General features: G+C 36.2%; 1 protein-coding gene across 1 annotated transcript; it reads right to left on the bottom strand.

The window, feature by feature from the left end:
- Positions 1–9,023: 9,023 nt before the first annotated feature.
- ptger2a (prostaglandin E receptor 2a (subtype EP2)) lies at positions 9,024–14,710 on the bottom strand. Its single transcript, XM_043263356.1, has 2 exons — positions 13,568–14,710; positions 9,024–10,581 (listed from the first exon to the last, which is right to left on the bottom strand). The coding sequence occupies exons 1-2, from the start codon at positions 14,372–14,374 to the stop codon at positions 10,282–10,284; spliced, it is 1,107 nt and encodes a 368-aa protein (XP_043119291.1). The 5' UTR covers positions 14,375–14,710; the 3' UTR covers positions 9,024–10,281.

Below are 14,710 nucleotides of genomic sequence, written 5' to 3'. Positions count from 1 at the left end.
TACTGAGTGAGAAAACTGACTTTTTTTCCCTCCGGTAAAACTGGTGGTGCTTTTTTTTTCTCCCCAAATAATATATGCAATGACTTCTTGGGAGAATATGGCATCGACTCAAGGCCACAGGAATTTCTTCAAATGAATTAGAAGTGAGAACTAATAGTAAGATTATGTTTTGCTCACATTTATGTGAATTGTTTTCATAACGTTCAGAAGTTTGGGGTTGAAACAATTTTCCAATGTGTTTTATGCTCACCTATCCTGAATTTATTTAATGAAAAAAATAATAGCAGTAATATGAAATATTACATCTTAAATAACTCTTTTCAATTGTAATATATTTTAATCCAGGAATTTTCATCAACCACTTACTCTATTTATCAGATAATGATCTGAACATGATCCCTCTTAAATAGTACATTTTGTTAGTTTAGTGTGTCAGTACACAGTACATAAAAAAAAAGCAAAGAATAAGTCTGAGAATAATAAAAGTAATTTGTTGAGTAAGCATTAGATTGTGGTCTGCTTTCATAATTTAGCAATCAAACGTAATGCAATGAATAAAGTGCTACTTCCAAACCACTTCATCTGGAGTTCTGTTTTTCCAGATGCCTTTAGACTCTAAAGAAATAAAGGATGACAGCTTTGAAGGCTGAAGGACAGATACAGTCATTTTATTGACAAAAAAACCCCACTAAGCCTTTATAATGAATTTGACATGTTGTAATTAGCTCTCAGTGCAAATGTCTCAAAGCAAATCTGTTTTTACCATGTGTGTGATTGCTGTCACGTTTTCAACAAAATGAACTACCTTTTTTTTTTTTTAAACTGGACGTTTCACCACAACATGAAACTTCCTCCTTTCTCATGGGTTTAAGGTCTGGTCATGTGGTTTATTGAAGCTAAAACCGATGACAGAAATGTGCAGTTGTGAGTTATCCTCTGCATGGCTTGTTTCGGGGGGGGAAAGTCTGAAGCAGAAGTTGTTTTTTCTTTCATTTCGTTTTTTTATTCTGTCATAAGTCAAGCCAACGCATTGCAAAATGTTATGAAATGTACAAGCTGCTACAAGAAAACCAGACAGACTAGTTTTACGCTTTCATTTAAATTTAATCGGAATAGTGTTCCAGTCCTGAAAAGACCAAGAAGGGTCTCTTTTACGTAATGTTTAAAGAATTAAGTTATTCACGAGCTATACAGATGCTGAAGAATGAAGGCGGCTTCTCTTCTGTATAAAGAGCTCGGAACCAAAAAAAAAGATTTGATAAGGTCAAGGATAGGACTTAACGTTGATAAGATGTCAAGTGTGAAATTCATGTTCTATTAGTCACCACAGAATGAGGATATTTTAAATCATGAGAACAGACAGGAATGAGGATATTCACTCTTGCAACAGGATTCATGTGCAATATGGTGATGTTAGTGTGATTATTGTGATTTTAAAATTAAGATTTAAAGGCACAGTTTACCAAAAAAAGAAGTATTTATAAATAAAATGACCTAAACCTTATTTTTTTCATGCAAACTGAAGTCTTATAGCATGATCTCTGTCTTTTCCTCATGCAAAGCTATTGGATTCATGCATTATTTTTATGAAGACACAAGTAAAAACATCTCCTTAGGAAGTTTGCAGTCAACATTGAACTGATATTCACTAACTCGGTTTGCATGTTGATGATATTAAATGATAATACGCTGCACTAATATGATCAGAGAGGAAGGGTGCACAGCTGATGAGTAACAGAATGCCATAATCACTTCACAATAAATATAAATGCATGCAGGAAAATGCAGATGTGAAAATCAATAACAGTAATTTGGCGGTCAGCTTCTGTTATGCGATCTTGTGACAAGTTGCTGCAAAAAAGATCAGCGCAGGTCGTTTCTCACACACCTGAATGAAACCTGTGCGTTGGCTGAAAATACAAAGTAAAAATATGTAAGGATTTGAGGAAGTGAGGAAGGTCATTTGAGTGGAACACTGCACATTAAATATCACGCAAATGTGAGTAGCATTTGGGAATTGTGTTTTTCTACTTCTGCCACTGAATGAGTTGTCAGAGAGAAATATTGATATTTTAATGGTTTAGCTTGGACTAAACATCCCACAACTTAGGCACGTATGCCCTTGAGCAAAACATTCAATCTAGAGGATGAAATCCTATAAATCAGCTGTGGACAAATAAACTTCTTTAAACTTCTTGCCTCTTTAGATTGCATCTTGTGCTAAATGTTTGCCGACATCTATCGTGAATGAAATATAGGTCTGATATGCTGCACTGCAGATGATGGTAGGCGTTAATCTCTTGATCTTTGCAAGTATGGACGGTTGAATCTCATTTTCCATTTGCATGCTTCATGCTTGGTTGTGTGCGTTTTTATTTTGTTTGTTTAGTTTTTTTTTGCAGTGCAAGCTGCAACAAGATCCATTTTTTGTGACTGTTTAATATTCAATATCTCAGGTCACAGAAGGTTTGAATGTTCGGGTTATAATTAATATTATTCTATTTATTGTTTCTTTCTAAATCAAGTCAAACTGTTTAGTGGATTTAGTTGCATACGTTTATTTAGTTAAAATGTTGTGTTATGTGGATTCTTTTTCATTTGAGGAAATGTTTAAATGTTTTCTATCAGTATAAGATGAGAAGGTGTTCATCAAGGCCGCATTTATTTAAATAAACACAGTTAAAACAGTAATATTGTGGAATATTGTAGAGCTGTCATTTGTTGGTGGCGAATGTGATTTTTGATAAATTGAATGCATCTGAAAAAATGTTTTTAGAAAATCTTACTGACCCTGAACTTTAAATGGCAGTGGTTTCCTTAAAGCTAAAACATCTTTTAAAGCTGTATAAACTCTAATCTGAATCTACGTGTTAAGGCAGTGATGTCTAACCTTTATGCCTGTCTGGCATAAGCAGGCTTCAGGTGGTAGGTCCTTGTTCCTAATAAAACAAACATAGTCTGGACCGTTTTCTCAGTACTGTGTGAGAAGTGACATCCGCTTCAGAGACCCCACGGGAAAAGAAAACGGTTTCAAAGAATAAAACAAAACAAACAAAAGCATGCGCCTTGCAACACTTCCTCCATGTGCAAGAAACAGACTGCTTCTGCCTGTTGACATCCCTGGAGACCGATGAAGATTGGATGGGAGGTAGCCTATTTACAAGGCCCAAGACATTACACCTTATGTCTAAGTCTAATGTAAACCTTGTTCACATGGGAAATGTGTTGTGCCTTTCAAAGCTAGAAAACGGTGACATTTACTATTAGCTTTAACTCAAAATACAGGCTAATAGTAAATGTTCATTTCTAGCTACATTTCAATTCCGATGCTTATCGTGTAAACATGTAAACATGTATATGTTGTCTGCTTCTAAGCATATAACCATAATGTTCTAATACCACCGCATTTCACACTATACCAATTGGACACCACAATGCTGTGCTAACCCTGCTCCAGAGAAGGGATTCATAACCCTGTGTAAAAAAGCTGTGCTAACACCCTTCTAAATTCCAGTTTGAAACCTTAAGTGCTATGTTTCTGTTAGTTACTTATAATAGTAGGCTAATTCACCTTTACGTGATCAGCTTTTGGTGACGGCTTTGCACACTGGATTCAGTTTCAGACATTCTCCAGTCATTCAGGAGCATACATTTTATTAAGTGGCTGGTAGACTCTGCAGACTTCAAGCCAATTGTGTACAAAGGCCAGTGTGCCATCAGGCCTCTAGGAGTTTTAGCCCTTAGTCTAGTTCCATCTTACTGTAGAAAGGTCAGAGACTGTTAAAAATAACAATGGGTTGTGTATTATTACCAGATACATGACACACGCGCAGGACAGGGTAGGGGTCATCATCCATATGTTGTGCATAGCAACAGTAGGAGCCTTATTGTTTAGCATCATGGACAGTCACACAGTCTCAAGACATGAGTGGTGACAATGTTGAGATCTCTATGGAAAAACACTATACAGTGATTAATGACGTATCCAGCGGAAACTGAGCCGATGTTGGTCCATTTTCTTGCGTCTGTGATATCAAAACATTAAATGCATGAGAAAAAAACTCTCTCTTGTGTATGAGAGTGATTAAAGTTAAATAAGCTAGAAACAAAAACTGAAGTAATAAGAATGTAAAAAAAAAACTGATGTGCTTGTAATTTTGAGAATATACAGTGATATATGTATGATATATAGGTATGTATGTATGTATGTAGCAACCTCATAAAAATATATACCTATATCAATATCAGATATATAATATAATATATATATTAATCCATCAAAGGATTTCAATGCACCCTTTTGTCCACATTTCTTAATTACATTTAATTTATTTATTAAATAAAAACAAAAAAAAAAATGAAATAAAAAGAGCCACTGAAAAAGTGACCCAGTGCTCTTCCTCTAGCTGTGTTGGAATGGACTGCACATGGAGGAAAGGTTATTACATCTCCTAGCGCTTCTGCCTATAAAAACAAATCAAGTTAATTTGTCTAAGCAGACTTAAAGTGCTTCCATCTTGAATTAACAGCAGTGCTGTTAGATTCACTGTTTTCATTACCTTTAGTTCTCTAGTCCTCTGGCGCTACGATTACACAAGCAGATGCTGGCCGACAATTATTTAGGGTTGCAACTGTTGATAAAACCTTAATTGCGTGAGCCAGACCACTAAGTGAAAACTGCATGAGAATATAATTCTGATGTAGATCATCTCTCAGAATCGTTCTGTCATATAGTTCATGGTCTTCCGCCAATCACGTCTCTCCCGAGTTCTCATGAACATCGGGGCTGAGCTGTTCTCTCCTGAGGTTTATGCTTGTCATGTTGGGCCCATTCCAGAATTACTAAATATCTGTCTGAATTATTTTTGTGCTGGGAAGTCTACGCCATCGGTCGCATGCTGGGCCGGAGCCCTTTAGAAGTACGCATGACCAGTGAGATGAGGTTATGTGTTTTCCCGTATGCCCAACCCCTGACTTTCACTGCAGACAGGACATGAATGTTATGCCTAATTAGCCCAGCCTCAGCTGAGCTAATCAAAAGCAGAAGGGCAAATAAAAATCATCCAATTGCGTGAGCTGGTTAATAATTGGCTGTTCTGGGAGTTTTCTTCGTAAGTGGAAACACAACGCCATTTTGTGAGTCTTTCTCTGGCACAGGAGATTGTGGGTATGACATGCATTTAAAGATGAAGATCACTTTGTGGTTGCCTTTCAGACTAAAACGAAAAATAATTCATCCTGCAGAGTGAAAAAAAAAGAAAAAAGGCGATCATATTAAGTAAAAACATTGTTTATGCATTCCTTGTCTAGACCTGCATAATATTACATTTATTGGTCAGAAAGTCTGAAGTCCATCAACAAAATTCAGTTTTAAAATCTTCTTTCTGAAATGTTGTTTTGTTACTGATTTATAAAATCAAAATTGTATGATTTAAAGACCATTGACATGCTAGTGTACATCAAAAATGCAAAATAGAAAAGGCAAAGTTTTTTAGTATATATATATATATATATATATATATATATATATATATATATATATATATATATATATGAACATGTTCCAAAGATGATAGATAGATAGATAGATAGATAGATAGATAGATAGATAGATGTAATATATGCGATAAATCATAACCCATATTTATTAACCCATCTATTAATATATAATTTTTGTGTTATAAAAGGCTCTTTAGAAATAAACAGTATGCATACAGGTTTAGATGGCAAAACTTTCATTTTTGGGTGGACTGTCCCTTTAAGGTCTAAGGCCATCGTGGAGCTTACTGTTGAACTCATCAAATAGCTTAATTTCACTCAACATTAAACCTCACAAAGCAGCAAATATGACCGCACGGATATTGACTTCTTTTCCCTGGGTGAGACATACAGGAAAGAGCGTTTGGGGAGACTGAGAAGAGAAAAGTGGGATGAAGCAGGAGGTAAATGTATGAGCGATGCTCATTACAGTGTCTTGTGTCAGTGCGTGCTTGTAATACATGATGATGGGTATTTACTGACATCAGTTATCTCCTGAAAGAGGAGAGCAGCTGTTTCCTGCTGTTTCCTGCCAGTCATCTACTGGTGCTCTGGCTGGGGATCATAGATAACCTCACAGATCATTGCAGTCAACAGAGATGCATCCTCCCTTTGCGTCAGAAAACAAATAGAAGCATGTAAACACAGTTAGATCTGCTTTATGTGATTACAATGAAAACTTCCATGACATTAAACAGACCACTGCGGTGGACAGTCCTTCATGAGTCTTCACTCTTCATTATCATCGTTGACGCTAATTATAGTGGATAGCTTTCATTTGCACTGGTGTAATTGGGTACATTCTATGGCAACATTTCCAGCTCATATTTTCAGAAAGAAATAAATTGCATCTTTTTCATTAAATCTTATTTTTAGGACCAAAGCGATTATTTTCAGGACCTTTTAATTTAGTTTTTTAGTTTAATTATGAATTGTCTTTTTTGATGATTCTCATACTTTATAATGTAAGTAATACTTTTTCCACTTTACTATAACAAATGAAATGGCATAAAACATATATAACGTAATTTAATATTTACAATATACAAATTAAAATAGTTTCAATATATTAATACAATGCACACAATAAATGCAATCAACTATAAAGAAAACTATATAATTTTAATAATACACTATAATTCACTAAAATATTTATTAATAATATTTTACATTTGTATTCATATTTGTATTTTATTTAAATTAATTATCAGGTTGTGACAGGTTTCAAGCAAATAAGACTTATAAAACATATTCTCTTCAGTTGTACCGGTTTATTACAGTGCCGTGTGGAAAATGATGATTAACATGCAATTATCTTGAAATACATAACTGACAGTTCTCACAGCAGCATGAATAGAAATGGTTGAGTAGACAGTGAACAAGTGTAAAATTTGAATGAGAACACAAGTCTGTGAAAACATGTACATCACTCTGAATCAATGGGCCGAATCAAGACTTTCTGCACACACCACTGTAAAGCACCACACAGGCGAGAGACAAAAGATCAGACATCATGGGAAACACTTAAAGGTACTTTACAACTAATCACTTTGACACCTCAGAGAAAAAAAAGTCTGATAAAAATCACTAAATGTTTCGAACACCTGAGTTTCCCGAAAGAACCACAGCCAATTCTAGCTCTCAAGACCTGAGCTTATCTGTATGCTGTGGTTAAGTACAGATATGTTAGTTTTGCTTGAGCTGAAATGAAGCCAGATCAAGATCTTTGTCCTGTTTCCCACACTCCCACAGGGTAAACTGTGTCACGAGCATCAGACCCTGCGCTGTAATCTAAATATTCACATACTATGATATTTACCTCTTAAGAAATACTCGAGTTCCCACAGCTACACCCAAGCTAAGTGAGATTTCAACTTTCAGCAATGGCAACACTCTTTGAGATAAAATAAAGAGTTTTGATTTTTGGAGCGATATGGGGATGAACCTTGTGCTTAATAGACTTAAGGGGAGTTCTGTTTTGTTCTTATCAAACCCAGTGAACTTCACCTTGAGCCTCACACAGGCCATGTGGCGTACTGATCAGGACTGAGGATGCTTACGTGCTAGGAGTGGATTTAATTTGCACAAACCCACAGTCCAGGTTAGCTAGGCTAATTCAATTAGACTTGGATTTTTTTAAGTGCTAATGCTACTTTGTCAGTGCTATTGGCGACAATTGGTAACGTTGCGCCTACATATCTACTAACTCTCATTAGAGTATTAATAGACTGTCTGAATAATATCTGCCGTGATGGTCTCCCAACAGACATTCTACTGACTATAGGTAACTTTTCAAGAACATGTCAACTTATTCTAACCCTGACCCTACCAGTCTACTAATACTCTAATGAGAGTCAGGAGATATGTAGATGCAACATTATTTAAAGTCAACAGAATGTGTTAAAGGCACCATCAAAATAAAGTGAAACCACCTAGGGCATTCAATGTTGCTCTTTTGCAGCCCACAGAATTATTTAACTGTTTTTTATTACGGATATAACAAGCTAGAACTCATGTATTTCAGTTTGTGCATTTAATACAAGAGTAAAATCCAGTTATTTAAAAGGGGACAATAGAGGACAATATGACAGTTTACGATTATTATGATTATTATTCCTGTATACCAGGGATATACCAGGGAAATTCCCAATTGAAAACCTCTGACCTAAAATATTTAATTGAAGTGCCCTTGAGATTTAAGTTAGCATTTAAATAAATAATAAAAAAAAATCACGTCCTTAATGCAAAAGTGAAAAATGCGGGGTGTCTGCCTCCAGGAACGTGGAACGTCCCACTCATTCGCTGCAGAGCAAATGATTGCATTTTCGTTATTTTATTTTTAAGTTGTTAATGCACTTTAGTTTACATTTTTATTATTTAATTAATTACTAGGTTTTCACTCACTGCAGTTTCTTCATGAACCTTCAGGGTTTATTTACATACTCGAGTTGGGAAAACCCTAATCCGACCAAATGTTGAGAAACCTTTTGATGCAACATGTGCATATTTACGTAGGCATCCGCCCACCGCAACTCTACAAATGAGTGGAGTTGTGCATGGCTTCTTTCACAACCTCAAACATGTTAGACATTCCTGTCTATCAGGGATTGCTCTAGCATGTGGACCAAGGTTTCTAGCTTTTCATATTAACGCGTATAATTGCAATCCTAAAATGACTGCGATAAGCTGTTTCCTTCTGTGGTCACTTTAGGTCAGTTGCTGTCATGGCGGTGCAGCACTTTGAAGAAAATCTTGATAAGAAAGTTAGTTAAAGTTTGTTAAACTGTAAACATGTTTAGGAACTAGTAACCTAAATAGAAACACATGACATGGAAACTTGCCCCTCAAGTCCTGTGGTTTATCACAGCACTGTAATGTAAAAATACTAAATATGTACAACAGGACCATGCTGTGCAAGCAATACACTCACTAGACAACCGTTTTAGTGTTTGCATGCTTATTAATGGCCCCAGGGAGTGTATGCATGCTTTCTTTCTTTCTTTATTAAGAGACATGAACAGGTTTGGGCAAAATTCAGAATTAAAAAATTGGCTCGCTTTCAGCTCATCAGGTTGAAATATGATTTTCTTTTTTCAAAGTCGTCAAGCCAAGGATTTTGTCTTGACAAACGTTGCTTTTCTAGTCAAAGGTATTCAGTCATGGGTATGATTTTTTTAGAATTCATTTTAATTTAAATTTCTTACATTCAAACTCAAAATACAGTTTGTATTCTGTTTGCTTTCATAATTCAAATTCATGACCTGAACTGAAACTCGAAATCGCGCACGACCCTGCTTCAAATTACGATTTCTTAATGATTAGATTCTTTTCGCAGTGCATTAGGATGGATTTGATGTGATTTAATTTAACAGACAATTTCACGACATAAATTACATGCATAGACCACATGCACGAGTCACATTATTCCACAAGTACATTCAAGAGCTTCAAAGGCACCGTAAAACTAGTATCTCGACACAAATAATAGGTCTGTATACTGAACGGCACCACGCATGTTGTCATGCTTATATGCTTATACTAATAATTATGTGCAATTATGTACAATCTGAATCTCTCACATGAAAGAAATGACTAATTACCACTGAATCAGCCTAGATATGTATGAAGACACATGTATGTCACTGACTTACTGCTGTATCAACATAAATTAAAGCGCAATAAATATGTTGATAATATAAATACAAGCAGGCAGCCTTTATACGTAACACTTGAGGAACCGCTTAGCTTGCAGAAAACTTTGTCACATGTTTTGCTTGACAACAAAAGTGTCCAAAGTGACATACTGCACAGGACAACCTTTTAACCTTTGACCTGTTTGAAATAGACCTGTTTGACCCTCCTCCAACAGAAACCTGTATGAGCGATGATAGCTTTAGAATGGTTCCTCTATCTTCAGACAGTCCGAACACAGAATAAACTCTGCCAGACTAGAATGTGACTGAATGCCTTAAACATTTTTCTGATGATTGCAGTTGACAGGGTCCTCAGCCTCAAAACAATTAGTGTAGTGGTTGAGGGAACATAACTTATCCCTTTGACCTGACAGTTGGCTTTATCAGTTGAATGACCTCAGGGGGGTTCTAAATCTGTTTTTAGATCAACAAACAAACCAGATCGCCCTTTCTAGTGGCCGGCGAATCATTTAAGATGTTCTTAGATAGACAGAACCATAGATAGATAGATAGATATATCCAGTGCATAAATACTGTCCTCATCATGTCATCAGATCATCTGAGCGGTGGACATGTTGACATGTGTGTTCTCCACAGAGGTGGACGTGGGTTGGTACAGCTCGATTCGTCCTGCTGGGTTTCTGGAAATGGACGTTTTGAACAGGGAGTCTCTGGAGGTTATGAAGCTGGTCTTACACAGCGCCCCCCAGAAGAAGCGCAGAACAGAGGGGCTGAGGATGATGAAGACCCAGGGGTCGAAGATGCAGTTCCCTGAGAGGAACTGCAGAGCTAGGAGATCAGTCTTGTTGCTGCCTTTAGACTTTCCCATGGAGTTGATGTAGATGCGGATCTGGAGAGAAGAAGAAGAAGGCAGTTCAGAAGCGTTGTTCATCCTTAACCGCACATGGCACTTTGACAGATGATGCTGTCATATGCACTGACTATTCCAAACACAGTTAGATTTACCAAGAAAAGCAGAGAAGCGTGAAGACACATATCTGTTTTCAATAAAATCATATATCAAATGTCAAGCAGGAAAAAAATATGTTTATATTTCAGCGCAAAATAGTAACAACTGCAGATCTGAATTCTGCTCAGTCTAGATGATGATAGAACGAATTATAGATAGATAGACAGACAGATAGATCGACCGATAGATTACTTAAAATAGATCAATATTAGATTCCTACAATGCTCATTTTAAAACTCTTAAATAAAAATAATTTACTATTATTTATAAATAATCACAGTTTCTGCATATCATGAATAAGCGGCATGTAACATTATCATGTTGTGTAACAGCTGCTAGCAATAACTGTAATAAAAGCATTGTGGTGAGAAATCTGGAGCCTCTGTATACACTATTTGGTCCAAAGTATAGCTTTGTATTTATGATTTTAATAATTCATGCCCTTTTCACATCCTTCAAATCGTATTTAATCGGTTAAGTGAGAAACCATTATAGTTATTGACATGCTTCTATAAGACTGTTCATTTATTAATATTAATGACAGCAAGAATGTGTTTTATCTCACGCACAACATAGTTTGCACAAATAGCATTACTCCTCATCAGTGAGTTATTACTTTAAAATTAAAGACTTTAAAAAGCAACAGACTTGTGAGTTGTTTTCCCCAATGATTTCAAGCTTTTGCTTTTAGTTAGATTACATACCATAGCATAGTCTGACAAAGACTTTCTCTCTCTCTCTCTCTCTCTCTCTCTCTCTTTCTTTCTATATATATATATATATATATATATATATATATATATATATATATATATATATATATATATATATGCATATAATCCGCTTAAATGTCTTCATTTTAAACTTCCCATCAGTGAGTCATAAGGTCATTTTAAAAACTTCAGATCATTTCACAGTTTATCCCCGGAAAAACAACGTACACATAACAGAGCCGAAATGATTCATATTATTTTGATTTATAAAAGTTTGTTTACTTCTGATCATAGTCTATTATGACAAAAGCCTTTGTTTTGTTTATTTCTCTATCAAACACAAAAAGTTAAAAAAAAAACTATTTTTTGCAACTATAAGTATTGCGAAATGCTCATTTCAGCAAACTGGAATCTTAAAATGTAATGTGTGATCATCTCTTTGCATGTTCGGATATTTTCTCCTATCCCATTTTAAGATGCAGAGACCACCGAACGTCTGTCAAAAAGTTTCAACTTTTTCCAGACACTGATACTGAAACATATTTTGAATTCATTTTAATCAGTGCAAATGCACTATGAAAAAATATTACTAATTTCTATTTTGCCAAAACATACATAACGTCAAATCCTAAGGAAGTGGGTATTATTATGCAATCTGGCGATTTTGAATATGCGCAACCTTTTATCAGAGATCACTGCATTTACCTTCCGTCTCACAAATGTAGTCAGTGGGCTGTAAAATGAAATTACTTGTAATTTATGCTGAAATTCAATTGTCCTTAATAAACTCAATTCAAAGCAGTGAATCAGCAATATGTTTGCAATGAGCTCTGAGTCATAAGGAGCCGCTGTAATTCTTTAATATCCTTTCACCTACAGTTCATTATCATTTATAAATAATTAACATGGATAGCATTATTCTAGATCACTGAAGGGTGAATGAGAGGTGTTTGAGTCTGGTTTCAGCTACAGGCTATATAAAACAACATCAGTCTGTCAGCACCAAGAGTGTGTGACAACCACACAATTGATTTCCACAAGGATTAAAACACTCCAAGACAAATACACTGCAGCTATCTGAATCTCGCACTAAAGTTATTGTTTGTGCAGAAGCTTTGGGGGAGATGAAATGATTATGACAACATGTCACTTGCCAGATCTGGGGTTTGTTTCACAGAAACATCAAGATCTCAGTGAGCCGTAGTGCCTTTTTAAAATGATAAAAGCTTTCACAGACGTTTTTTGGCATTTGGTATCATGAATACCAGCTTCTCTAAGAGAGGTCAAAACCTCTTTTTACTGCAGTTAACTAAATAAGTAGTTACTTAGAAAGCATAACAACCCCATGCCCAGTGACATGAATTAGCCAGCATCAATGATAATGGTTGCTTTTGATTTACTCCGATCCAATTCTGACCAGCTGGTTGTACATCTTGTTTCAAAAGGCTCAAGCGGTAAATAGTGTGAGCAAATGATAAAATTAACATATATGTAGCCAACAATATATTGTATGGGTTAAATTATTGACTTTTCTTTTAAGACAAAATCATTAGGGTATTAAGTAATACATTCCTGCTGTAAATATATCAAAACATCATTTTTTGATTAGTAAAATGCATTGCTAAGAACTTCATTTGGACAACTTTAAAGGCAATTTTTTGCACCCTGAAATTTTATATTTTTATTGTTTTAGTTTAGTTAAACCATACATCAATAAACATCTTTATTCAGCTTTCAGATGATGTATAAACCTTAAATTGACTGGTTTCATGGTGCAGGGTTGTAAATATTTACATAAAAAATATCATTCTAAGTGATATATAATATCCATTTTAAAGCCTGCATTAACTGTTTCATCCAAGTAAATGATTCAATTAATTATTTAATTATGACTTAAAAATCACAGAGTGAGCACATTAAACATTTTTATGGGATAGATTTATCAGTTTTTATAGAAATAGCTTGAATTTATTTTATACTACATTAATAATAATAATGATAATGAATCTTTTACCTCTTTTTATATTATATGTTTTTAACATATGTTGAATTTTTTTAATTTGATTTAGCAAAGTTCAATAAATGCATCCTGGGTTTGTCAACAAAATCACATTTCTTTATCCTAATAATATCCTAATAATATACTGTCTTACCATTAATGGCAGGGAACAACTGACAAATATGACTGTCATGAAGACCAGGAGAATGAGATGTTCCACCTCCTCTGCCCACGAGAAGTACCTCCTGTCCCTTTTACTCCGGGTCTGCACCGATCCTCGGTTCATTTTGCGCCTCCGGTACATTAACACCAGATGGTAAACTACGAAACAGTTGCATGCCACTATAAGTACAATAATGAGCAGCATCACAGTGGCATAAAAGTTGACATATACCCTGTCCTCAATCCCCTCTGGATTCATGGCAATAAAACACCACGTCCCGGGACAGTATTGCACATATTTCCCAAAACCTGCAAACGGCATTAAGCAAAATAAAAAGCAGACTAGATAAATGCAAGGGATGGTGATGTATCCGCAGCGTTTGGTGACGTGCCTCCCGTAGTAGTACGGGTACCCGATGGACAGGCACCTCTCCAGTGCCATGGTGAAGAGGATGGAGAGCGTCGCCAGACTGAAGAAAGTCATGGCAAATCCAAAATATTCACACGCCGCGCGGGTCTCGCTCAGCCCAACCAGTGTGGTGTTGGTTAAGTATGCCGTCTGCACCAGGGGACTGATCAAGCAGGTTCCCATGAGATCCGAAATGACCAGCGTGGTCACCAGCAAATGGAAGAGAGACTGTCTCTGTCGGTTCTTCTCTTTCCTCCTGCGAAACTCCAGGAGAACCAACGCAATCAGGTTCCCGAGAACTCCAGCTGCGAACATCATCGCGCTGATGGCCGGGCCACCGTTCTGCTCCACGCTCAGACTTTCGGTACAGTTTTGTTTTTCTGTGCCCATGACTGCCAGAGACGTGCTGACACTCCCGCTGCAGATCTTCTTGGAACTCCTCAAAGTCCTCCAAGCTTCCTTGATTTAGCTTAGGTTGGCATGATTGGAAGCGAACTCTGCATCAGAAACACCAGCCTGTTTTTCTTGTCTAGGATGGTTCAGCAAGGTAAAGAAATGGAGTCCATCAGTGTAAGCATGGTGTGCTCCAAAAAAACGGATCCATACAAGTGTTTCAGTGCCTCTGGAGTCAGACAGACTTGCCTCTTTGCCTGCCCCATGCTCTCGAAGGCAAAGAGGCAGTGGGAGAATATAGTGTGAGACATGAGTTCCTCGGCTGAATGAGCC

Source organism: Puntigrus tetrazona, chromosome 17 (genome assembly GCF_018831695.1).
Source record: "Puntigrus tetrazona isolate hp1 chromosome 17, ASM1883169v1, whole genome shotgun sequence".
NCBI classification, from domain to species: Eukaryota; Metazoa; Chordata; class Actinopteri; order Cypriniformes; family Cyprinidae; genus Puntigrus; species Puntigrus tetrazona.
This window is presented reverse-complemented; position numbering and strand designations above follow the sequence as displayed.